This window comes from Lepisosteus oculatus, chromosome 4, assembly GCF_040954835.1.
Source record: "Lepisosteus oculatus isolate fLepOcu1 chromosome 4, fLepOcu1.hap2, whole genome shotgun sequence".
Taxonomy (NCBI): Eukaryota; Metazoa; Chordata; class Actinopteri; order Semionotiformes; family Lepisosteidae; genus Lepisosteus; species Lepisosteus oculatus.
The window spans coordinates 39,704,370-39,732,043 of record NC_090699.1 but is presented as its reverse complement, the minus strand read 5'-3'; the positions used below and the strand labels follow the sequence as shown (position 1 = coordinate 39,732,043).

General features: G+C 37.2%; 1 protein-coding gene across 6 annotated transcripts in view; it reads left to right on the top strand.

Moving 5' to 3' along the window:
- rbm20 (RNA binding motif protein 20) overlaps positions 1 to 27,674 on the top strand; it is a 92,828-nt gene that overhangs the window by 4,192 nt on the left and 60,962 nt on the right. The window contains exon 1 of one of the 6 annotated variants that reach the window (XM_069189206.1): positions 7,400 to 7,874. The exons of 4 other annotated variants lie outside the window; for them this stretch is intronic. In XM_069189206.1, coding sequence (XP_069045307.1) covers positions 7,747 to 7,874 — 128 coding nt within the window. In that variant the 5' untranslated portion in view covers positions 7,400 to 7,746. Of the gene's footprint in view, positions 1 to 7,399; positions 7,875 to 11,757; positions 11,903 to 27,674 lie in introns of those variants that run through there. One more of the 6 variants, XM_069189207.1, reaches the window with a different exon arrangement.

The following is a 27,674-nucleotide window of genomic DNA, read 5'->3' as shown; positions in this document are numbered from 1 at the left end:
TTCTCCTGTGACCCTTTATTAGATAACCCAGTTTAAAAAATGCAGGGACAGATGAAACCATTCTGAAGTCTGTCGCTTAAATGCGTATGCATATTTTGATTGTATTTTACTCACAGCCTACAGTTTAAACTGATATCTAGACTTCAAACCATTAAGATAAAGAATTTGTGCAACTGTTAATATACTTTAGTTTTTCAGTTTTGGACAGCATATATTAGCAATGTGTATGATAAAACAGAGATGCTTAGAAAGCCACAAACACAGCAGTTGAATTGTGTAAATACAGTACTAGGACATGCTCTGGAAAAGAGATTTTATTTTTTCCCTTTCTCCGCATTTACAGCCTGGGTGTAGCTTGACCTTTTCACTGGCTTAACCTCCTGTGCTGTAAGAACAGGCAGGAGGAAAGACACTTAAGTAGCAGGTCTCAAAAACCGCCCACAGTGAGGGAACTGTGGCCCGCATTTGGTAAAGTTATCCTTCTACTTCAGATAACACAAGCTCTCTTTCTCACAATTTCAGAATAGCTAACGCCTCTGTTAATGTTAACAAATGCTCAGACTCATAAGTGAGGAAAGCACTTAAATCTAATTTCAATGCATTTATTCAGAGTTAAAAATAACAAGCTCGTTTGCAGGTATTAAGAATGAAGGACAAAGCTGGCAATTAGTCATGAGCTGGTATTTTTATGTTTTGTGGGGATTTAAAGGTCACTCGTGACTCACTGGAAAAACAAAGATGGGTCTGAGCTTTTGACTTCCTTGTTCTTCCCACAAGTACTCTGCTTTATCCTGAGGAATGTGCAGTATAGTGCTTGTGTTCTGTATATTTTTGCCAAACAATTGGTGTAATAAAATGTTTACTACCAAAATTATGTCAATGTTCTTAATGGAAGAGAGAATGTGATGGTGATAATATACCACCATTGTATATATATAGATATATTGTTGCAGATGCATCTTGCTTTGTGTAAGAGGAGAATACCTATTTCCAGAAGATTGCAGGCACCAGTCTTGATGATGTGATTTCATTGGAAATTTGGAGATTGGGCCATTCAGAATGCCAACCAAGAAAGAAAGAAAAACGTATTTTGGCATCCATGGGTAAAGACTGTCTGTGTAAGACTTGAATGAAAAACAAAATTGTTATTCTGCTTTATGAGGCTTATTGCTCTCTACTTGTAATTTTCTATTTATTTCACTTTGATCACTAAGTTTATTGAGTTCTAGTTTCCTGCACCAGAGGTGCAGATAATCTGACCATTTGGGTGGGTGAGGAAATCTTAACCACACATAAATCTGTCTGGATTTCTCCTGAACTGCAACTAATGTAATTTGTTGTCCAACAGGTGTGTTCTGCTTCCTTCTGGTAAACAGTGTCCTCTTCTGTCCTTGTGTGACGATCTCTCCTTTGGCCAATCTACAAAACAATTGATGGAAGTGGTCAAGTGTGAAAGCAGGAAAAAAGTCTGTTTAAGGCAGTAATTTACAGTCTAGGGATCTTCATCTTGTGCGTCAGAGAACCAATCAACTTGTCAGCTATGTGGCCTGTCTTGGAAGGAACAGTTGCAGCTCCTTAGTTTCCCATAAAAGTCCCATTCCTGTAGTGACTTGATTTATGTCTCTTCTTTTTTACTGGGGGTGTGCCTATTTCTAGAAGGCTAATATGATGTGAGCGAAAGTTAAATATATATTTAAGCATCTGTCTATTTTATGAAGCTACTCCAAATTCCATGGAGGTGGTCAAGTTTGTATACTTTTAAAAGCCTGACTCCGTAAATGAAGCCCTTGTTTGAAGAATGTTGAAACCAATGTTTCTCGGCTCTATTTCCAGGTTTCAGTTGCTATTCCAGTCTTCTTTCCCTTTCAGTTTTAAATCTGGACTGGTTCTCATGAAACATAGAAGGTCATTGCCCTAACATTTTGCGTAAAAAAATAAAACTTTTTATTTGGAAAGAGTAACTGCCATGGTGGTAGTTTATAAAATATTAGGGATTTTTTTTTTTGCTAAATGCTATAGCTATTACCTGCGTTAAGATGCCCTTGTTAAATTACATTGCGTTTTAAATTTTAAGATGAAGGTGTATTTTTTTTTTACATGCTATACAAACCAGTACCCGAGATGTTGCAGTTACGAATGCAACATCTGAATTATAGTGTCATGCTCCTGCACAAGGCTGCTTCTGTTCTTTATCTTTATCTGAATGAAGCATGTTTCCTTGCTGCATGCAAGATGGCCCCCTTACAATGCATCCCAGATTTGTTCAGAGAGCACATTGAGGCCTGTAGTCCAGACACTGCTGGAATTATCTGGATTGCTGCATGAATGGCTCCTAAAATGTGATCTGATCTTCATCTAAGTCATAATAATAAATAAAGACAGTCTTATTTAACAAACAACACACACAACATCTTTCGAACAAATGGTTTATACAGTCAAGGTCATTGATGGAAAAAGTATGTGAACCTTTATATGTTGTAACTAGGGAGAGTAGCAGTGGTGCTGAATTTCTTCCATTTGTAAACTATCTGCCTGACTGTGGACTGAGGGGAGGCCCAAGTCTTTAGAATTCCTTTTGTAACCCTTTCCAGTCTTATGAGCTTCAGCAACTCTTCTTCTGTCTTTATTTATTATTATGACTTACATGATCAGATGACATTTTAGGAGCCATTCATGCTGAAATCCAGATAATTCCAAAGGGTTCACAAACTTTTTTCTCACAGATGTACATCATTAAGGTGCCAGTGGCCAGGACTTCCAAACTGAGCTCATGCTTTTTGGGTGGACTTGAGTCACCCACCACTGTCTTAACTTGAAGTACAGCAGTGCAAGATTGAGCTGGCTGGGACTCTGGTCAGGGCGAGCAGCATCTGTAGCTACTGGATACGACAGTGGGCATAGTGGAGTAGTGTGTGCAATTACCCCTTCCTCCCTGTGCCGTTTGCAGGAGGTACAGAGATGGGGTGAGTGGAGCAACTGGCAGCTCTCTTGGATAGGTATAGAGTAATTTAAGGATTTAAAAAATCAGGTGCACTTACTGGGCACTTGCCACTGTGTGGTAAATCGCAGATGGTAAATAAACTGGAATGAAAAATGGTCTCACAAACCTTATGAAATCAATGCTCAGTTCCTGAGGAGGAAAGAACGTGCTCTGTGCCTCATATATTTCTACTGCCTTCATAATCTTACTGCTGTCATTGCTAGTTCTCTAGTTTGTCCAGTCTAAGAATGGGAGATGAATGATTAAAGCAAATACCATCATCTGGTGTGTCATTTTATTTCTCGTGTCTTCTTTATCGGTGTTGCATGTATAGCAGGATGTGCTACAGTGAAATATCAGGAGTGGCTGGAGGATACTGCTTCTTAAAATGGTTAGATATACCATCCCCCTCTTCACTGGTACTGAACAAAGTGTAAATGGAATGCATAATGAAATGCTTTCACATTTGTTATGCTGCAACTTGACCTTGTCATTTTGTGTGTGTGTGTAATCCTGTTGGCTGTTCTTGCTTGGCAAAGACATTTACAACCAATGTTGTGTGTTGCGGCTTTGAGTTCATTCTTTTTATAATCCAGTTTTATTATGGTTGGAGTCATGTGTATTGCACGCTGTAGGACCTGCACTGTTAGCCAAGGGAAGGAATTCAGCATCAGAGTGGCAAAGATTTGTGAATTCCTACCGAGCTATCTAAAGTTCACATTTTACTTATAGAGAAAAAACACACTTGGGGGGGGTTATTAACATTTTTCATATTCTGCATTTATGGTGACAATTCTTATGTTTTTGTACTTCCTTTTATGCGAGTAACATTTTCATATATTCACAAATGGGATATTCAGGTTAAGTTCCCTTTTCATTACTACCATTAACCTTTGAGGTTCCTACTGTATATAAAAGAAACATTTTATTAATCAGGATAGAGACAATGCAAGGACCAGTCTCTCAAAGCACTATAATCTAATCATCGATAAATGTAAAATGAGAGAAGGGAAAATGCTGTAGCCCTTTCAATATCTGAGCTCATGTTGAGGCAAAATACTGTACCTCATTCTGTCTGGCGTATTGCTTTTTGAAAGGAAAAGCGGGAACTGGGTATTTTTAAGAGCTAGCAGCCTGCTCCATGTGCTCTGTGAAACTGTTCTTAGCATTCATCACAATCATCTTAATGTCAAATTTCACAGATATGACTAAGAAACATGCAACAATTAGTAATTCAGAGTATGAATTAAAATGAGGAATATAGCTCTAGTTCATTTTTTATCATTTATGGCGGAAAGGACAGGTGGTTTGTTTTTGGGATGACACTCTAGCCTTTGGTGAAAATTCACCAACAAAACACATAAGTACACAATTCTTAATTTTCTCTTCAAAGTCCCAGTTCTGTAATATTTAGTATCTTAACTTGCATTATAAAGTAGAAACAATCTACAGTCTCTTTCTGTTGTATTATTTCAATATTACTGTATATTAAAGTGATTCCCAAAAGCTTGCTGTAGTCATTTGGAAAAGAAACATCCCTTTTTATTTTGAAAATTCTAATTGTGACTGATATGAACAGCTGTAAAGTGCAGTTTTTCAGAGAAAGACTAATGCAAAGAGAGCCATTTTATTAACAAAGTCATCTGTAGTACAGTATATGTTGTGCTGGCAGAGGCTTAACGGGAATATATTTATGTACCGTGAAATCATCAGTCTTCTGTTAATTTCCTTAGTTAGGAAAACATTGCTTTAAATTACACTTTGGATATTACTGCTGAATAATAAGAGAAAAATTCTCAGCCCCACAGTTTTCATTTCCTTGAGTGAACAAATCCAGATGGTTAATTTGTAAATGTAGAGGAAAAATGACAAATGCATGAGCAAATGTGATAAAACAAGGGCTTAATCTTATATCTGCATAAAGGAGCTGTAGTTAGTTTGGAAATACTTTTTAAACTGAGATTTTGGACTCTGTCCATTTTTATGTGCTCGTGTAGCACTTTTGTCAGAAGGATATCCAATGGGATTTTCAAGAAATTATGAAGAAAAAAATAGATTTTTTTTTGTAAGAGTTTTGCTCTCAAGCTGAATGAAATTTCAAACCATGTGTACTTGGTGCCCACAATAAAATCTGTTCCTTTCTGCTTTTCACTGTGCCATGACACTACTTGTTACTCCAGTTCTACATTGGGCCAAAAGAAAATCAGTTTTGTTATTCAGGACTGCGATCTTGTGCTCTGTACATAAGCTTGTAGAGATCATGGTTGTCGACAGCAGCCTGTGCCCCCAGAGATGGAAGGAATTTGCCAGGTATGTTCCATGAACTTTTCCATCTGTCATTAAAACAGATGATGTGAAGAAAGGCTGAAATTATTACAGTAATTGGCTTTGCCTGACTGAAGATTTTTTGCTTTTTGACTTACCCTACACGTGGAATGAAGCCGGTTAATAATAAAATTCACTTGTTTCATTCTTCCGAGTTTTCTCCCAAGTATTTAGTTCCTATTCCAATTGTGTCATCTTTTCATAATCCTTTTGTTTCTGTTTGGAACTGAATAGTTTTTCAATTTGCTTTCTGGATTAGGACTATAATGTAACGTATGTGCTACAGAGATTTACTAGGAATTATATTTCAGCTTTCTATTTAAAAAAATGGGAACTGTTTTAGAGTGCTTTTTAGTGCACGTTTTTTTACGGATCCAGAAAAAGTGTGATGGTCATTAATTACAGCGTGCACATTCATTTTTTGTTGTGAAAGCAGTTGCAGTTACTGTTCAGGCTTGCTCCTTTATGATTGATTTCATACTTTTTTTACTTTTTACTTTCATACTTTTAAATTTTTTTTTAAAGAATCTCAAGTACCCCTTTTGGGTTATTGATACTCATAACCAACAGTTTTTCTTAAAAGCAGAATGGCAACAACTTTAAAAATTCCTGTTGTGAAGATGTTAGACATACTTTCAAAGTGGCAGGAAAATAATCTAACATGGCAAGAGAGTTACAGAAGGCAGAAGGTGTGTAGGTATAGGATAACACTAACTGGCCCATGGGCAGATATTTGAAATTGCTGATTAATTAATTGGCTTTAGAGCTCTTACTGCAACATTTTGGCTTTTCAGCATCTTACATTAATAGAAATTACTGCCACTGATGGGAATTTGTACACTAAAAAGTAAAAGCAAGGGAAAATCCCTATTTGCTTTGTTATACATCATGATCTTTGCCATTGAAGGACACAATCGTGGAACTAAGGTTTTATGTACTGGACCTTTGTGAAAAATAAACAGTCTATTTGCAGTTTGCCTATTTGCAGTTTAATTAAAGCAATTCCTTTATCGTTTTGAATGATTTTTTTAATTTGAAAGTTAGGCAGATGTTACAATGTTAATCTCATTTTTTTCAAAGGGGGTGGGTCACCCGTTGACCTGTTGATATTTTACTTATTATACTGAGACGCTTTAAAAACGCAGCAGATGTTGATGGTTTCAAATACTAATCTGTTGCATTTTAAATGCCTCTCAAGTATAGATAATGTCATAAAAATTTCTGGATCTATCGTGTGCTCACTGTATGGATTTCAGAGGCCCAGCTATGATTACTTGGATATAAGCCTACCATTCTAGCTGGAAAGGACCATGTCTGTGAAACATTTGATGTAGTGATACCCGTCAGAAAGATTGATGGTCACTTCTGTAATGAATATGAAATCCATGTTTTGCACATCCTTGTAAGAAAGGGTCTTCCCGTAAAAAAAAGTTCTAAACTGTGTATTTACTTTTTCTCCAGGAAAACTGAAGCACTTTGGATGATGCTTTTGTCATTAATACTTCATGTTTTATATGAATACATGTCTTGCATTGCTGAAAACAATTGTCAGCTGTCAAGAAAATACAAGATTTCTTTAGTGTTGTGTCGTATGGTTGGAAGTAATTTAATTTGGTCATGTTTTCTTTGCGGTTTAGCTGTATTGCAAAGCGCTATTATGACTCTGTCATACATTTAGTGTTATTGGAAATCATCGTGGTTTTCAGTGCCAGATAATACAGAAATTAATTTACGATCCAGCACTTCTGTGGTTTGCTCTCTAGTAAAAGTGCGACTGACGGTGCTTGATGAAGAACAGCACTTTCATTTTGAATGGTTATTCTTCCCAGTGAATGATTTATTTAATGCATTCTAGCTTTCGGCACACAGATGTGTCACCTCAGACAAACGGCCACCACAAAGTGTCAATAATCTGACCCTGCTCTCAGTCCAGGGACGAGCTCCAAGTGATACAGCTGCTAAATTGATCCAGCACCTCCTGAGTGACTAATGGCATTCCTCACGCTTGGACTCCCCTGTGCCTCACTGAGGAAGACTGATAGGAAGCGGGGCTCTCCACTCAGTGTGTGGGCTTGGGGCTCCTATTGGCTAAGTGGCTTTCAACTTGCTTCCTGTCATTTCCTTTAAATCTTCATCCAGTCCAGTGTCGCTTCTCCTAAAGAGCGTTTCTTCTGGCCTTCTTTTTTTTTAATTGGAGAAAGGAGGGGGGAGGGGGTGGTGGTGTTGGTGGCAGTTGCTGATATTCCTGATCCAAAACTGGAGAAGTTTGCTGAGCTTATCAAGAGCAGAGAAGTGCTGCCACAGGCTACTGCACTGTTACTTTAATACAAGATAAACTTTTTTTTCCCCAGGATCTTAGTTTGGCCTTTGTTGTGTAGGAGAAAGCTCTGTGTAAGGGGGGGGTCAGGGGTGGGAAAGGTGGACAAAACTCCATATCTGCCATGAAACAGACACGGGAAAGTGGTTTTGAAGCTCGCTACCAAGGTTTCAGGAATGGGGCAACAAAAGCGCCCAGTCGTGGTTCCAAGGAAGTTTCAGGGGCCACAGGCCTCTCCAGTCAAGTCCAGAGGTAAGAAAAATTAAATATTCAAGTTGTGCCACTCGAGAATAGCAATGTCTTAAATTGTAATTAGTTTGAGACAAGTTTGAGTGATGTGCCGTGTAGCCCGAAATTACACCTTAACTTACAGTGTCCAGGTAGTTCTATGTCTCTTGAAATCACTGTTGATTAGTTCTAGTTCTCATTTTAAGGAATGAGGATTATGTTAAAGGTTTAAAATTGTGTATGACACACTGGAAGACATGCAAACGAAGAGTAAATTATACAGTATAAGCCAATATTTCATATGCTAGATAGGAAGTAATATGTTTAGTCAAGCAGTTTTTAACTTCATCCTTTTTTAGCATCCTGTGCAGAATTTAATCTGTTAATGTGAAAATGTTTTGAGTAATTTAGGTTAGCTAGCTAAGAGAATAAGTCTAGATTTATTTAATGCAGAGTAGTATTTTGTAATCAATATTTGTATTAAATTAGTATTTATATTTAAATGCACAAAAACTGCAGGTAGCTACTTTGTAGAGCTTTGATTGGAGTAAGTAGTAAGTAGTAAGTAGAATATTTCTACTATTGTAATGGGATGCTTAGCAGTAGAGTTCAGTTTATCTCTCCATAAAGACAAATTACAGGCTGCAAAGCCTGTAAAATGGTGATATATTCAACCAAGAACATGCAAATATGGAGAATTATTAGGCTATTGTGTTAGTTTCCGATTTGCTAAATTGCACAGTTATTATTTCGTCTGGAAAGGCAACGTTTTATATTTGTCTGAGTAGTTTTTTAAAAACGTCTCTCAGTACATTAACATATTCTGATCATGTGCAAAGTTTTAGAGGACCTCTTTCGAAGCTTTATTTCTTCGGTGCAAAATTTGCTATATTTTTGCTAAATTAAATGTTCTAAAACGGAACATTGAGTTTTCTCTCTTGATGGATTATATTACCTTCAGTAAATGTTTTAACTGAAAAAATGAAGGAAATTGAGCTTTTAATCTTCTTACAATCTGAGACCAGAAATGAATAATTCGGCTAGTTATGATTCTGTCAAATCCATTGTAGTGATGCAGGCAAATATGAAGCCTTACAACTTAAATGTAACTTTTAGCATTTTATTGATTGTATCATATACTTGGAAGTAATTTAATTTGCTTGTGTTCAGATTTCTTTGTGGTTTGTAATTTATTGAAAAACTTTTTCATTTTCATAAAGAATACATTTTAGTTTCTAATCAGTAGAGAAATAGTGTAATGAATTTCTGTTTTTGCAATTTATTGAACGGATTAATAAAATCCCATTGACAATTTATCATAATCATGATCATAATCCTCCACAAATTTAAGATTAGTTTTATCCTTTTCCATGACTAAGGCATGTACATTGTTGTCACAAGTTGTGGTATTGATTTTTTTTAGGTAATTGAATCGTCCCTAAATCGCACATCCTTGCAGTAGTAGACCATCTAATTTTTGTTAATAATTTTTGGTCATTTTATAATATGATGTAGCATTTTTTTTATTTGAAAGTTTTATTGAGCATTACATTTCAGATTTCATAAATGCAGTGTGTGAATATTGTGGATTTGTAAACACGTGTGTTACCAAATAAGATTAAGGGATCTACTTAATTCCAGTAGTATTATTTATAAGACAAAAATTACCCTAGATTACATGATGGTCATCTCTTTTTTTGCATCTACAATATTCTTATTTTATTTTAGTAATTATGCCAAAGGAAAAGTTGACAATAAAATTGTCCTATCTAAATAAGGGTCACAAGGAATTTTGTTAATTTAAGACTTTTAAGCTTCATTTTGTAGATCATCTATCTCTAAAGAAAGAAATGTAAGTTACTTTTAAAAAGTAACTTACACAGCAGAGAAAAAGTAGAGAGCTGCTAATGTCCAGAGGGTTACAGCTTTGTCTTTTGCAGTTCTTTCCAAGTTCATGTTCCAGATATACAGATTGCCAAAAGGTTATGAGCAAACATCGGTGAGGGGGTTAAATAGTTTTTTTTTTCAGTAGTCAGTACTTTCAAATTTGGGATGTTTGAAACGTTCTGCAAGACCTGGAAATGCTCAAACTGACCTTGATAAGTAAGGCAATTACTTTTTTCATGTAGGATATCCTGAACAAAATAAACACAATTTGAGTATACCAGGACCGGAATCAAAGGAACTAACTCTGAGAAAACCAAATCCCAGCTGCTTTTTGTTCCTAGTGGTCCCAGTTGGCTATTAGGTTGTCTTGTTTGATGTTTGTCATTAATATTGTTGAAAATGAGGTGAAGGAGTGATCCAGTCGTTGAAGTGTGTCAGATAATATATTTAAACAAAAACAATTTACATATTTGCATAATCTGTCATTTGAATAGTTTTACTTTTTTCCCCCAGATACTGAGTGAAATGCTTTTTTGAACAATTTAAGATGTTTTTGAATTGGCTTATATTTCCTATAAACATCTCTGATTTAGGTGAAGTTTTATGTGTAAATTTAATGTTTAATAATATAATATTTGAGATTTGCTGCCGTTTCCAAAATACAAATTGAGAAAAGCTCTGATACTATAATAGACCAAACACACAGCCTTTTCTTCCAGATAAATGAGCATTTATCTTCATCTTTGTCTTCATTTCTAACATTCAGAATTAAAGTCCATTTGATCTGAAATATTTGCTGCACATAATTAGCAATTTGTTAAATTATTTAGTATGTAATAATAAATGTTGTATTATTTAACATATTTACAACTGTATATTAGTAAAGGAATTAGTTCTAATAATGATGAAGTCTTAGCAAGACCTTGACATTATTTTATGTCTAATATATCTGCTAACAATATTTTACTTTATACCTTTTAAGGCAATTAAATGATTCCGTTTTATGTGACAATCTGCAAGAGGCACAAATTGCAATTTTCCAAATTCTTACTTTCTTACACTTTTTGTTGAAGTTTTTTTAGTTACTTTTGACTCAGAAGTGTATGAAGCACATTGTTAAACCTTTAGGGGTTCCAGTTTAAAGTATCTTTCGTACATTGCCACACATAGATTAATGCTTATGAATAAAACTACAAGGAAATTTTATTTTTTAATCCAGAGATTCTCATATTTTGTGTGTAGAATATCCAATAAAGCCAAAGGAAGAATAATTTTTGCAGTATTTCACTTTAAACAATGATTTATGTTAATACTTCTGTTGGCGACCTGGTTATAGTTTTCACATTGTTTGCTTTTCTTTGGAAATATTTTTTTTCTGTGCTTGTTGTTATGAAGATTACTTTTAAAATTAAGCATCCTGCTAATAAGTGCTTTAACATACAGAGTAAAAACCAAAGTTTTAAAACTTTTATCCAAATGTAGATTTCCACTTTTTCATTTTACAGTCCGATTTTAAGCATATAAACACAATATTTTCTACTTAACACATTTTAATTTCATAATCTTGTTTGTATTGTTAATGAATGGTCATACTTATAAATTATTTCCCTGTAAGAAATATAATTTTACATTTCCTACTGTTAATTGGACTTTAAATCTGAGGATTTGCATTCTTCTATTTCCTTAAAGTTAAAGCGATTAAAATTTAGCTTTATGATCTGCACTAATGTACACATTTAATTTTGTTAGAAATTTTGGCAATTAAGAGGTTCTGGTCTGTGTCGCTGCCAAAGATTCATCAGGGTGGTGTTTGGATTGCCAAACCAGAGATACTCCAGGTTGTTTTAAATTGCAATCATCCCTGCTCAGTACGGAAAGCAGTGGTGAAGTTTTGTCTCCCTGTGCACAGCACTGCTGGAGTCTGTGTGCCTTCATCGCTCTTCCTCCCACCTGCTCCCTCTATATCACCCCGAGTGCTTGTCATGCTGGGGAAGTTGCCTCTGACCTGTCACTGGGGAGTTTGGATGATAGGCACGGAGGCACCGTTCAGGGACAAAACTTTAGTGTTTTTTTTTTCCTCGCTGCATGGTCTTTCGCAGAACATCAGCTTGAACCCCATACCACACCATTGTCAGAGCCATTGAGTAGAAAATGCCGCGGGAAAGGTAATGTAACAACGACCGAGCTTTGGGTAATGGAGTCGGCCGAGCGCGTTGCTCGATTGCTAACTGCTGCTGTGCCACATTGGGAATTTCTGGTGGGGAAAAAGGATCTTGTACATTCCCGACTACAAAACGTAACCATAAAACTTTAAGTGCTTTATTTAGGAATGGATCGCTTAGTCTTACAACCATGTTCTTGACCTTGGCCCTTAAGAGTTTTGCAGAGTTACGGTAGCTCCTTAACTTTCTGAAAAATAGTGACGGCGAATGAGCGTTTTGATTGCTTTGCCTCTTCAAGAACTTGAAATTACTGTGGCTCAAGTGGCGATCATCTAGCATTTTTGCCTCGAATCTGGATTCACGGTGAAGGTTTAGAGGTGGAAATATTCTTTCATTTTAAGGAATGAGCTTTTTATGAGCTGCAGATGACAGGAGCGTTAGCCGTTTTGCAAACGAAACAAGCACTTTGGGAACGGATCTCCATTTAAAACTTGTTTGCTGTCGTTCTGTCAGAATCAGGCCTTCCATGTTGTAGAGTCATCTAAACCCCAGGTCAGCATCAAATATCACTGCTGGAGACTGCCATCAAAGCATTGAGGAAACACAATGATGTAGATCAAATCAGTTTAAGTTCTCAAGAACAACGAATGCTCTTAGATATATGCTGCTTGTGTAACATGTCAAGTGCTCTTAATCCTTTTGCTTTGGTGAAAAATAACTTACCAAGGCATGGTATTTACTAGACTAATAAAACCGTAATCACTATACCAGTTGTCTCTTGTAAAACAGACTTAGCAGTACAGTTAAAGTGCACACGCAAAATGATTGTATGAAGGACAGATGACAAGCTGAAGTTTCACTGCTGAAGCAAAGAGAGAAGTAAAATGTTCCGAAAAATAGTTTCTTCTTAGAAAGCATGTTGTGCTTTTTTTCTGTCATATTTGTGGGTCCAGACTAAATGTTTTTGAGCTATATTTGTGTGATTTAAGGATGGTGGTAAGATTGTTTGTACCCTATGCTTTAAACTTAGTACCACAGCTTTTCAAGTAATTAAGCATTTTAATAATACCTCCCAAGGTACAAAAAATCAGAGTTGCTGTTTCAGTTGCTCAGAAAAACGAGAAATGGTATTCTATAATTACAATTGTTGAAATTCATTCTCCTTTAGTTTACATAATCGTTCACCTTCTTAATATCCCCATAGGAAAAGTTATGGAATTAGTTAATTGGGGTCACGGTGAGCTTGATTTTTTTTTTTCCCCCCAAACTGTGACAGTGATCACTCACTGAATGTATTGAGATCTTTTGTCAAAGTGGTTTTTACTTTATGGCAGCTAGAGGCAATTGGTTAAAAGATCATCTTACTTTGTCTAAACACAAGCTGGTTTTACGGAGAAGAAACACTATCAATGAGGGATAAGCACATGCTTCATTAAAGCAATTAAAAAAGTAATATTTTGAACTGTGGCATTTTTATTAATTTATTTTTATAAAGTTAATTGAGAAGAAAATGGTCACTGGAAGTTAGAACCTTGAGACCCATTTTTACTGCTGGGAATTTCCTGGAGCAGTAAAAGCTGCCTTAAATGTACAGCGGGATCCAGCATATCTGAACCCACGATGCTTTGCCTTTGATTCCAGATCTCTTACGTTTTCAGTTTTCTCATTAAACTCAATCCAGAATACGCAACTGCTGTAGGACACTCCTGGAGTAACCAGTGGATTTAAGAACTGAAGTAACTTCATGCAGTATAGCGTACAGTATACCGTATTTAATTTCTAGTAATTAAAACAAAACAACACATACAGTATAGCAGAACTGTGTAAATGAATGGTGTAATAGTAAGAGCCGGTGTCTTATATCCTGAGTCCGAGTTACAGAGGAAATAAGGTAATGGGGAACGATGGATAAACTATACTTGTTGTAAAAGCCTTGGGTATGGACAGATTACACTCAAACACAAGAATTACTAATGCGAGCTTAAGATACAGCTTTTAAATTGAAAAGCTAACACAAAATTTAATACAAACTAAAATATACTTTTTTCCTCTCCCCTCAGCAATGGATTTCTGTGGTATTAGTGGCTAGGATTGCCTTCGTCATTTATCGATAGTCTTTTTTTTTTCCCAAACAGGAAACTTAAAAGTAACCCAAACTTACCCAATTGGGTCTTAATTCTAGGATCGTGGTACATCCAGCTATCTCAGAGGATAGAAGTAACAAAAGCAAAGAAACAATCTGGGGAGAATGGGTTTCTAAACGTGAATTTACTGTATTGTACTTGGCGTGTACAAGTAAACTTGAAATAGCTTCCCAGTGGAGACCCATCAAAGAATAAAGCAGAATGCATTACAATTGCTGTGCCACTTGGTGAGCAAAATGCCTTTTACTTTTCTAGGAGTGATTTAATTAGCCGACAGGTGGTAGTGAATTTTGTCAAAGGAGCAATAGAAAAGACTTCTGACGGAGATTTTCAGGTATTAAAGGTTGTTACAATGGCCCCAGCTCAAGCTCTTGTGGGCTGTTATTTGGTCAGCCGGTATAACCATGTTCGCAACCGATTGCCTCATTATGCAGAAAGTAATCCAAACTTTTTTTTTTACAATGGAGAGATTTAATTTTCTGACATCTATATTTGCAAATAAAATCGTTATCATAGAAAATGAATCTCCACTGCATTAACAGTGTATGATTCTAGATGTTATAAAATTACAGTCAAGCCAAACTTATGTTTGTTTTCCAGTGTCTTAATCCTCACAGTCAGGAAGGTAATTTTGTTGAAAACAGTCATCTTAGTATTGACATTAAGGGGGGGATACAGTTTCAGCACCAAACACTAACCAGTGGTTAAACAGAACCTGAAAAAAACCCTAAAGGTCATACACACTTCTTCAGAACAAGTGAGCGAAACAAAGCTGTCATTTTATGTTATGAATGTGTAGCTCAGTGGGAATTATCCTGGATACATACTGAAAAGGTCTTAACATTTCATTCGTCATTGTCAAATGAAAAGTAAAAAAATAGTCAAATAGTCAGGTGGAATGATGTTTTAATGCCACCTATTCAATGGAAATGTCAGTGATTGTGGATTAATTCTCCAGGTTTCAGCAGTTTAGAGAAGTTATTTTTTAAAGAGTAAAGTGTCTAAAAGCATTACCCTCTGAACGGTTAGGTTTATAAAATCTCCAAGGCCTTATTTAAACTGCCTTGCGATGCCCATTGCCAGTGTTTAAGGCCTAGCGAGCAAGCTGCTTCACTGTTAAAAATAAAGTAAGGAATGCTTTGTGTGCTGCTAATTAAAGTCTGTTTCACATTCATTAGAATAAGCTTAGGAAAAGGCTGCGTTAACAGAACGTAATGCCCATCATGGTGGGGAGCAAATTTATTAATAGAAATTTCTCTGTTCTATCCCGTGAAAAAATATGCGTAGCAGAACTGGCAGAGGTGAAAGGTCCCTCAGCAAGATTATCACAAGCTAAATTTAAATAGAGGGTCATGGTTTATAGAAATATTTTAATGAATAAAAGAATTCTCTGAAGAGAGAATAAAAATGTAATAGCTGAGATAATGATCATGACAATGCACTGAGTACAACAGGAAGGAAAAGATAAGGCCCGGCATCTGTCATTGTAAAACATGCTACAGTATATGTTTAATTCAATTAGCTAAATCAATGTGATGTAGGTAATTAAAAGCTGAATTAAAATTAATCAACAGATTTTCTGGTTTTGTTGGGTGTTTTTTCTTCATTTCATAAAGGCTAGATACTTTTGTTATCCACACGAAGAGCTGTGTGTTCTGTCGCTCATCACATCGTGACTTAAGAGGTCTCGGTAATGAAAGCATGCATTGCACAGTCACATAGCAGGCCTACCAGACAATGTGTTTATCTCTGATTTATTGCATCAGACAGCCAGTGTTGATAAATTAAAAAAACAACAGCAGGAGCATTGCATTAAGAAACATGTAGGCTATTCTTAGTGGCAGCAAGCAGCTGGGTTGTCTTTTTCAAAGAGGTCATTTGTTTTCTTCTGGGTGTGCAGTGAATGCTGGAGACAAGCTTCTGTGAGTTTTAGTTAAATCCCATAACAATAATATTAGGAGTGTTGATGATGGAAGTGGTCCCTGTTTTTTTTTTTTTAAAAAACAGAGTAAATCCCGGAATAAAGCACTTCTACTACAGCCACAGTTCCGTGCCTGCCCTGAACAGCTGAGCAGGAGACTTAGCAGCATTTGTAGTCACTCCAATGGCATTTTGCTTTGATCTCCTTGGGAATTATTGCGGGAAATCAAGTTAAAACTGTCACGCATGTTTCAAAGGCAGCCCGCTAAGCACGTTCAGAACCATCAGGCCGAGACTGACCTTCTACATGTGTTCTGGTTTTGCGAGTCTCACTTTTACAGTTAGCAAGTCAACATCCTATGTTGCCTCACTCATTATACAGTATGTCATGGTCATTATGACCATTCCTTCCCTTGTACACTGAGATGCACTGTTTTTGATTAACTGTTGTAAGCTTTGTAACAGCAGAATTTATATTAGAAACAGTCATGTTAAGTATAATATTGTTACAACAACCAACAAATAGGGCCGGGTTCAGGAATTTTATCAGATGCTCTGGTTTCCTCCTAATCTTCCAGGTCTGCTTATCTGTCTCTCAATCCTACCCTCCTGTGCTGTGCAATAGACCGGTATACCATACAGGATATAGTCCCCATGTCATATATGCTTCAGCCATTGGCTACAGGATACTGGAACAACCAGTTTTATAATAATGGATGGCTGAACACAATTACACTGGTTCTTAATAGTCTTCCTTCCACATTTTTTTTATTTTATAACCATTTGATCAGCTGTAGGAAAATTTTGAAGGATAAGAAGGTGGCATTTTGGACTTGGTTTGAACTCAAGCTACTTAATTAAATCTTCACCTGTGTAACTCATTATCAAAAAGAAACTTCACTTTGGGGTGAACACAGTTTCACTTTTATTCACTTTAAATTGTATTTTACTACAGGTGTGATGTAGTGAAACATAAATTTGTGTTCAGATATTCTTAAATTGGCTTTGTTTGGAAGGAATGAATAGTTCCTAAGCTCTGTTTAAAATAAATGAGACATAGAATGATTCAATTGGGATTGGTGAAGCCCAGTCTCCATCAGATTTCTGTTAAATAAAATTAGGTTTGAGATTTTTAATGACCTTATGAACTGAAACTGGGAGCTGAAATCCTCTTTAGTTCTGCAGCGAATTTGATCTTACTTGGATTTATTTGTGCTGGCTCATAGAAAGTATTCTAACTGACTCGGAATTAATCCCAGAATGCATTATTTGGTCCTCGTAAATAAAGGCCTTGTCCATATAAATTAAGAATGACTCCTGCCAGCTGGCCGTGTTCACACACATCTGATACTTGCCCAGAGTCCTGCAAGGATGTGTAAGAGGCAATGTTCAAGTGTGTGCAGAAAACAATGCGGGTTTCCAAATCCCAATAACTACATTCTTTTGCTTGAAAACACTTCTAAACCATTCTATTCATCCATCAATTTTCTGACTGCTTTTTCCAATACAGCCTATCCCAGTAAGCAACAGGCGCAAGGCAGGATACACCCTGGATGGGATGCCAGTCCATTGCAGGGCAGACACAAACACACACAATCTCGCAACAGGGCTAATTTTCCCAGAAGCCAAACTGGGGCACCCAATAGAAACCCAAGCAAAGTGTACAAATTCCACACAATAAACATTTACTGTTATCTTTTCCATTGGATGTGATATACTGTATGCTAATATATTGTTGCTCAGCCTATATATGTGTACATGGCTGCAGATTCAATAAAGTAATTTCCCATTAAGGTACCATTTGGTTGCACTTAACTTTATATTTAATTTACAACACTTCTAAAATCTTTATAAGCTGTAATGCAGAAAGGGAACATTAATAGCATTGATATCCTGGTAGGACTTAACCTTGGCAGGTGATTGCATTGCACATTTATTAATATAAGTAATACTATTTTCACACATAAATGATCTGGTGAATATTTGAATTATAAAGCATACTTTGTGACCCGTAAGGTGTTACACAACAGTACTAATACAAGGCAGCAGCAGAACTTAACAACTTCACACTTACGTGAGCAGTTTAGTTTCCTCCCACTCCGGCATAACATGTGATGTGTGTCTTTGAAAGTCATGCTGTCATCCCAGCTTTAAATACTGCTATGGTAAGTGATGAAACGATGCCTTGACGTATGCTCCAAGAACACTAAACATGTTCTGAGTACGCCAAATTGTCATGCTGTCCCGTAAAAGCAGCTTCTAATGCCAAACTACAAAAAAACTGTGGTTCTAGCTCTAACATTTGAGTATGTTTAGTAAATACACAATACTCCATTGTGGAGTTTCTAATTCTGGAACTGTCAGGTTAAGTAGCTTATACCCATTACATACCCCACATACCCACAGGGAATTAGTTATCTATATCCAGACAGTATTGCTGGTACTTGATGCAGATTTATAACTTTGTGTGAGGTTATCCTGCCCGGGAGGAAAGATTGAAGTGTTTTGTCTTACTGGACAGCTAAAAATGGATTCTGTCTGAATATTTTTTTAAAGAATCACTTCTGGGGCATGTTTTTCAGTTCATGCCCAGGATAAAATGTGCAATATATGTGGATGCAGAAAACAATCCATCATTCTTGATCTGATGTCAGTAAAAATTGAAAATTTCAAATCTTTGGGCAGTGCTGCAAGAGATTGACCAGTATTTAATGTTGTTGTGCCAGGACAGATTGGCAGACAGTGATCACTATGAAATAATCTCTCCTAGAGGCTTGTGGGATTCAGATAAGAACATGTATCAGGTAATAGCACTCCTATACTGGCCAAATATTTTTGTTATTGTGAAGAATGTGGTTGAACAAAATGAGCACTAACCCCTCTTCAGGGATATAAAATGATCTTTCAGGGATATGAAGAGGCAATATCTAGATAAGATCAGACCTGGGTACAAGATATTTAAGGTGGTGTTGCACTTCCAGAAATCAATCCTTGCCCACTTCTTAGAGCTTGGAGTCCGCAATTTTCAACAATTGAAGAACCCATTGATGCTAGCTGTTTTGTATAAAACCAATTCAAGGCATTCTCTTGCAGCATGACAATGTGAGAACAAGCAGAACTCAAGCATCTGTTGACACTTTGAAATCTGATTTGCACATCTTTAGATCCCAGAAAATCATGGAAGATCATATTGTTCTACAGTGACCTTGATAAGGTTAAACGCGTGCAATCTCATGACGTACATTTAACAGTTGTCCTCTCTTCCAAGAGCTAGAAACCAGACATGTTCTTTTGTGTTATGTTTAATAGATATTAGTTATACCTGGCAAAGTACAAGTATTATACCAAGGTGGACGAATAAGCAAGAGAATTAGGCACTGTGATTGTTAAATTGAGTAGGAATATATACCAGCATCTTCCTGCTTCAACAGTTTTATTCATCAGCTAAATGTGTGTGATTGTTGAGATCGTATTATTTATTATCCTTATGTATCATAAATCACTAACAGTTGAAGAGGTGGGGGTTCCAATACAGTGGTGAAAAAATGTTTGTGAACTCCAGTATAATTATGGAAATTACATTTTCTTGCCATGATACCTTTGTTTAATTGAGACAAGTCTTTTCCTATCTAACCAAAAGGGTTTATATTGACCAATTCCACATTTATCCACAATGGTGTATGAAGTAGAAAAAATGTAATTGAAAATCAGTGTACAGTTAGTGAAATAAGTGAAACCCTAGTCTGCTTAATTAATGGGGTAGTTAGAAGAAGGTAAATATTTTGGTAACAAATAAGAACTGAGTTTGGGCAGCCTTCTTGAATATAATGGTCTTCACTATACAGATTAATGAAAATACTTCTTGCCATAACCAAAACAGATTTCAGAGGGCCTCAGAAAATGAGTAATTGATACTCATTAGTCTGGAGAGAGTTACAAAAACATTTTTTAAACATTTGGGGATCCATCCGTCTGGTGTCAAACAGTCTACAAATGGAGAATATCCAAGACCAGTTATCCTGCCAAGACCTTCCCATGAGCAACCCAGAAAATCATCCTGGAAATGACAAAGAGAAACATCGGAGGGTCTGTTAGTCTCTCTCACTGTGTTGAATGTTTGTGTTCACGCCTCTACCACCAGAAAAACACTGCACATGAATGCTTTTCATGGGTGTAAGACACTCTCTAAAAAGAGCATTGTATTAATATTAAAAATAATTAAGTAACTTTGTGGAATTGTAATAAAGAGAATTTTGTATAAACTAAAACAATTGATGTATATCATCATGGAGAGTTACTTCTGAAAGAAGCACAGGTCATTTCCATAGTGGATTGCTCTATATTAGTAGCTTAATCATTAAGATAAAACTAGAAGAATGTCGAACGTCTATTTTGAGCAAGCTAGTCATGCTCAGGTGGCTTGCTCTATCTGTGCAGTCCAGCCACAGACTTTGAACTGTTTTTCATCATGCAGATGACAAGCTGTTTCTAACTCCATGACGTGGGCGTTTTAGGCCGAGATAAAATTAACGGGTTCAGGCAACGTGCTGTGGATATCCAAACCTTGTTGGGGCCAAGACTGAGGTTTTGGTTTGTTTTTACAAATTTGGGTTGTGCCTGTGGATTCTCTCCAGAGGCAAAGCAGATTTGGACAGAGAGGAGTGGGCTGGAGGTTACAGGAACCTTAACTTGCCATATACTTGGCAACTGGTCTTGCAGTGTGACCAGTGAAATCCGCGCCTGTCATCGGCTGGCTCCCCCGCGCTGCCGCAGGCAGTGTGGGGCCAGCCATGTGTGAAGAGGCGCAGAGTGGGACGCTGTCTTTCAGAAGGAGAGTGCGCCCACATGTCCCTTGTCCCTCCTGTTCCACTGAGAGTCATAGTGATGTAACAGGTGGATTGATAATCGAAGAGCCCAAACTGGCAGTTGAAAGGAAAAATAATTTGGCCGTAGAAGACTTTGAAAGAGAAAAAAATGAAGATTTGCAGAAACTTTATTTTTTATCAGAACTGCCATGCAAACTCCCCAGTACCTAGGATTAGGAAGTCACTGGACGTCACAGACATTGCATTAAGGTCACACCTAAAAAAATCCCCTTTAAGTAATACATTATCATCTGTTTTGCAGAGAGCAAAGAACATTTTTTTTTCAAATATCTTCACCCTTTTTCCTGGGTGAGAGATACGCCATAGGAATGTTCTGACAAATTTAGCCCTAGTCTTGGTGGTGCACTGTAAATTGAACACCAATTCTTAAAGAAAACCTGTCACAGCTAGATAGTGGTCATCACTTGTTTTTGAGGAAATGTTACACTAGTCTAATCGAGACCCAGTTGCAACTTTAAAAATTGAGTTTTTTTATCTATAGATAAAACACTGCTCCATTTAAAAAGAATCAGTTAGGCAGTTGGCTACCGTAGCTGTCAAAGTCAAATTAATTTTCCTTTTTTTTTAATTAAAAGCCTGGCATTTTTCTGTAAGTAGTGAGCAGCAAAGGCACTTTCCAAAGTGCTGAACTCTTCATGATTAATGAACAAGTTATTAGACAGAAAGAAGACTTTTGAAATTTGTGATTGTAAATAACATCTGGTTATTAGTTCATGCAAAAAGGTCCTAAGGATTTTAGTTGCTATTTAATTAAAGTATCTATGAGATGATGACAGTGTCCTTCTTTACTCCTGTTAATAGTTACATGTAAGTTATTACCATGATATACTGGTTTATTAATTTGACAGAGTACCTCTAAAGCAAATGGGACTACACAGTGTACATTCTCTATCTGGTATCCAAATGGTTTTTGAATGTACACATCTGTTTCTTGGAGAGGATCCCTGGAATATCAGGTTACGCTGTCTTAGGATGAGCTAAGTCCTTTTGCTGAGGCTTGCTATAGTTAGCCAAAAATTCTTTGAGAAAACTTCAGTCACTCTGAGCTGGTCAGGGAAATTGTGTCCACTTCAAAATGAGAGTCTCGGAAACATAAAGGAAGAGTGAACAGTAGAGTTTTTTAATTCTTTCCACGTCTCCGTTAAGCTTGCCTCTTAAACAGACTAAACCAGAGAGTGTTCCAAATCCGGTAAATAACTCTTTGTGTGCTGGTGTAAAGCTCTTCAGAAATATAGAAAGTTCTTGTGGAGATAGATCACGTGGGGCGTGTGCTGCAGATTCCTTCAGGCTGCATTAGAAAACTAGTGAAACCCGATTCTCGCATCTGAGAGAACTATCTCCCTGTCAGCAAACTCATCTGCCTGTCATTAACTGTCACCCAAAAAGACATGACTTAACCCTTCAGAGTGCGTTTCACTGCTGCATGTCCTAAAATAAATAGCCTACTTATACGTGCAGTGAGCTAAGTGAAACTTAGACATTGCATTAAGGTCACATCTGAGTATTTAATTATCATATGATTTGACATGAGCATTTTTTTTTTTTCATAGATGTTCACCCTCTTTCCTGGGTGAAGGATATGCCATAAGAAAGTTTTAAAGAAAGAAGATTTTATTTTTAGATCTTATTTCTGCAAATTAAACAGTTTTAGTGTTGTAAGGATGAGCTGTGTAGTTTTGTGAATTTTCTTTATAGTGTTTGTTAGTTTGTTCCTCCGTGTTAGTTGTCCTATTTTCTCACTGGTACAGTTGTGCCAGTTTAATCTACTGTGGTTTTAGTGCCACATCAAGAAATAGACAAACAAGCTGTTAATATCTTCACAGCTTCTAGAAAACATCTGGATGCACAAGGCAGCTGGGAATGGACATTACAGTCAGCGATTCAAGTGTTTATTTCCATGTCTTGCACAATTGTGGCATTTTAACTGCCTTAAAACTGTCTTCTGCATGATACAGGCAGTTAAGTCAATTTTGCCACAAAGCTTCCATTATTTTTCATTTGGAAAGAAATCAAAACGGCATTTTAGTATTTTCTTCTCCGAGGAACCGGAAAGTGAAATCTGTGGGTATGCTGCCTCTCCTACATCTGCTGCAACAGGTCACAGTTAAAGGGATGATGAAAATTCATGTAGAATTTAAGTGTACAGTATTTCTTCAGATCGTCAGTGCTCACTGGGCAAAGAAATACCACGGGTAGTGTTTGTGAGAATTCTTTTAATCTTCGGTGTGCCACTTTTCTTCAAAGTGCGCTATGGTAGTAGCATTTCTCTTTAATCTTAGTCTTGAATTTTCTTTTTAATGTGACCTACTAAGGACAAAAAAACAAGCACTTATGTTTTATTGTATATGTATAAGCCTGTTTATTGTGTTTATTGCGTATGTATAAGTTTTTTTATCCTTCTCACTAGCAGTCCCTTGATAGGAGACATGTTCCGACAGCAGCTTGATCTATTCAGAAATGGCTTCAGAAATTGTCTGCACGCCATGCGGAATAAGCTTCAGTTCCTCAGTAGGAATTACTTGGGACTTGATCTGGGCTGTGGAGTGGGTGATTCACTTTTTCCAAACCCACAGTCGCGAAAGGCCACCAGTGTAGCCCTGGTTTAGAACAGTGGCAAATTGTCAATTCCACATCAGCAGCATCTCCCAATGTTTTTTTCACAGATTGCTTTACATAACTGAGCTGGCAAGTCGTATAATATTGAGCTGTAATATTTACTTTTGTGCCACGTATTTGTAGTGGAGAAACTCTGCACTCCGTCACTAATACCTGTCCATTAATGTGAAATCTCTTAGTGCAGTTCTTTGAAAGATAAGATTTTTATTGTTGGTTACATGTAAGGACCCTGACATGAAAATCCTGAAAAGGGAACTTAACGTTGCTGTGAAGCTTCTTTCTTGCTAGATTGGGCTGCACGTTGAGATTGACGATTGTGATTTGTTTTACACATTTTATTTTGTGGAGGGGGTGCTCAAATGTGTAATACAAATGGATTTCAGCTTTAACAGATGGCTCCTCTATTTCCTTTTGTGACAAAGTGCTGGAAAGACCTGTAAGCTTGCTTTTTAAAAAAGATCAACTGAGAGGTTATTGTTGTTGGTTAACTCAGGACTTCCAGGCTAATTGTACATGTCTGGATATGAAATCAAAATATACCTGTGAGAAAACAATTATCAATACGTATTGCCATTTTCCAATTTCTAACCACTTTAATACAGTACAGGGTCATGGGAGAGCCTAGCAAAGGGATAGACACTGGACTGGGACGCCAGTCCATCACAGAGCAGACACAGACACACAGACTCACACCAGAGCCAATTTTTCCAGAAGCAAATTAACCAGTATAATCTTTGGACTGTGAGAGGAAATTTGAGCACCCAGATGAAACCCACATGAACACGTGGAGCACATACAAACTCCATGCAAATAGCACTCCAGGAATTTAACCCAGGGCCTGAAATGTAAACAATATTAAACAAACTAAATAATTTAACATATATATACTGTATATCTACAGTGCGTAGCTGCATCAGCATGCGTAGACTGCAAAGGAACAAGTAATAGGTTTATTCCATGCTGAAAAGAGAAGAAAGAAAACACAAAACAAGGCAGTGAAGCCTTCTTTGGGTGTGTATATATATAAATATACATATATTTACACCTGTAATGTTGAGCTGAATTAATGAAATGGTGTATTTATTGAATACAAAGTTTAAAACACATAAATACATTGAAATACATTGATATTAATGTTTGAATTTACTATTGTTTAGTCCGGTGAAGTAGCTTAATCCATATAATGATATAAATCCCTTAAAATAGCTTGTGAGCGTTAGTAGGAGCAGGAGATAGATATATATTGTGATCTAATGTGTATGCTTTTCTTTTGCAAATGTCTTAAGGGTTACATGTGTGTTGTCTAATAATACATTTAACCAAGTATGATTTTTATCTACAGTATTTATACAGTTAATTTTTCTACATTCATGAAAATTTGTACTTAAATTTCAAGAATGTTTCAACCATATATCCATAGATCTGCTGCACAGTACCATACAGTGTACCCTTATTTACACAAAACATGGGCAGTGGATAGCTGATGTTGCATTTAGTGTGTTAGGGACTATATTACGGTACTAACAACAGTATTTATGGTGCCAAAATAGAAACTGTACACATTTCTAAACACGTCACACGTTTTTTTTTCATTATATATTATTATCATTAAATTATCAACAGCAGCCAGCAGCTATATAACCCTGCAATTCTCAACTGGCTACCCACTGAAGCTAAGGTTGAGCCTGGTCAGTACCTGGATGTGAGACCTCCCAGGAAGCTATGGTTGCTGCTGGAAGTGGTGTTAGTGAGGGAGTGTCAGCGGGGAGTGCCCACTCTGCGGTCTGTGTGGGTCCTAATGGCCTGGTATAGTGGCGCGGACACTATACTGTAGTGGGCGCCGTCTTTCAGATGAGACGCCAAACCAAGTCCTGACTCTCAGTGGTTATTAAAGATCCTCCGGCAGTTCTCAATAAGATTAGGGACTTATACTGGTGTCCAGGCCAAATTTCTCCCCTGGGCCTTTACTGTGGCCTCCAAATTGTCTCCATGTATGATTGGCTTGCAGTTGCCCTGCGATGGACTGGCGCCCCATCCCAGGTGTACCCTGCCTTGAGCTCGTTGCTTGCTGGGTAGGCTCCGGCTTCTCATGACACCGTATGTTAAATGACATGGTTTGGTAAATGACATGACATGACATATTATCACCAAACTTGTTTTTCACATGAGAACTGGAGACAAATGAGAGCATTCAAGCTCTGTGCTGTAAGTGAATGTAAGGGTTTAGTGTACCATTGGAATAACACCTTAAACATAGGTCACAGTTGAGCTTCAAGCTGGAAAGTCCGGAAAACTGTTGCAAACCATTTCAGATGTCACAAAAACACAAAAAGTGCTCTTCTGTTACGTTACAATCCCATTCATCATATTGGCAACAGTGCACGTTTATGCTTCACGTATAACTACACCGGCATGATACAGATGCCTCATGGAAGCACGTTCCATCATTGAACTTCCTTCCAGCAGCATCTGCAACAGACAGTGCTGCCTAGCAACCAGAGAATCCTGCTTCCAGCAGTCATCAGTTTTTAAGGCATGAATATGGAATTTGTCCCCTTTCAGCAGCAATAGGTCCAATACTTTAGCACCATCACCATGAAGCATGTTTCCAGTGTGCAGACAGCTCTTACTGTACGTCAGCCTCGTTATTGGTGGAACATCATCTTCACTGAAGAATCTGGATTCAGCTTACAGTATAGCGGTGATGGATGATAGCAAGTGTGCCAATGTCACAATGAATGCTATGCACAGGACTGTGGTTTGGAGAGGAGCCACTGGTGGAGGGGTTCTGTGATGGTCTGCTGAGGCATAACATCCATCCTAGATTAGTGATTATTAGTGGTCCATGATTATTAGTGGTCTAACTGTGATTGCATACAATGATGATGTATGCAAAACAATCTTTGTTCAGCACAGTCATGGTGCAGTACAGTAACAGGAAAATGACTGCACCCACACTGCACCTGTTGGCCAATTTTTTTTTTCCAACGGCTGTAAATTTCACCCTGTCCAGCAAATAACTCTAGATTTGTCCCAGATGAAGCATGTGAGAGGAGGAGTGGGCACCTATCTTTGCTGCCTAGCATACCGTAGCAGACACATCCATACTTGTGCAGAGGGGGGGCAGCACTTTGAATAACATTCCATGGGTGTTGCACATCAGTGTGGCAGCCTTTTGCAATCATTGAGGCTAGGAGTAGCCATATACAATATTGCTTTTGAATTTACACCTCCAAACATGGCTGATGGAGATGTATACCTGTTTTAGAAAGACTTCAGAAATCATTGATTTAGTTACTTTTTTACATTGTACACCTCAGAAACACACCACTCTGCCATCTCACACAGTCTCTTTTAGAATGCAGCGTATATTAAAAAAAAGGAATCTGCACTTGCTGAATTTGAGATGTCCTCAGACGGCGATAAACATGAAAGCTTGACGTCCTTTCTTTTGAGAGCCTTGAGCTGGAGTAACTGTACCTTGCTGAAAAGATATTTTTTCACATAAGTGACTAAAATGTAAAATACATAAAGATTCAAAGAGATACATTTGGACATATAGCCCTCTGTGCAAAAACTGGTCTGTGCTTTATAAGAGTCATTCATAAGCTTCTTCTGTCAATAAAGAAAAGTTGCCAAACTCTCCAATATTGTATCTGCAGGGACATGGCTGCCCCATTTCTTTCTGTGGTGACTATCTCCTCCTCTAGACAGTGTAAAGTGCATGGATTATTGTGTATGTGTAACGTATAACAGGTAATGTGCAACCTGTACACTGCCGCATCATGCCATAGTGAGGATATACTAGAAGATGTGTTGTACAGTAGGTTAATTTGCTTTTAGCTGCTAGCTCACTTGTAATTTTAGATAACCACACTGATGTTAATGGACAGTGATGCCTGATATTTGGTATTGGATATCTCAACAAGTTTCCCATGTCAGCCACCTGACCTGTAACAGTTAGCCAATTAGGCTTCAATATGGCTGTGCCTTGTAGATGTTTTGTCAACCTGGTGACAGTTAAGACCGAGCCACCATTAATTTGTAGCAAGAGTGAAGTGTGGTCAGTTACAGTGCATTACAGTGGAATAAAATATAAGGGCTCCAAGTGAAGAACAATTTTGCTTTGATAGCCTGGAATAGGTGACTGTAAAACAGCAATGATCCTATTTGCCACTAAATTAAGGCCATGTATTTTAATTTGAAATT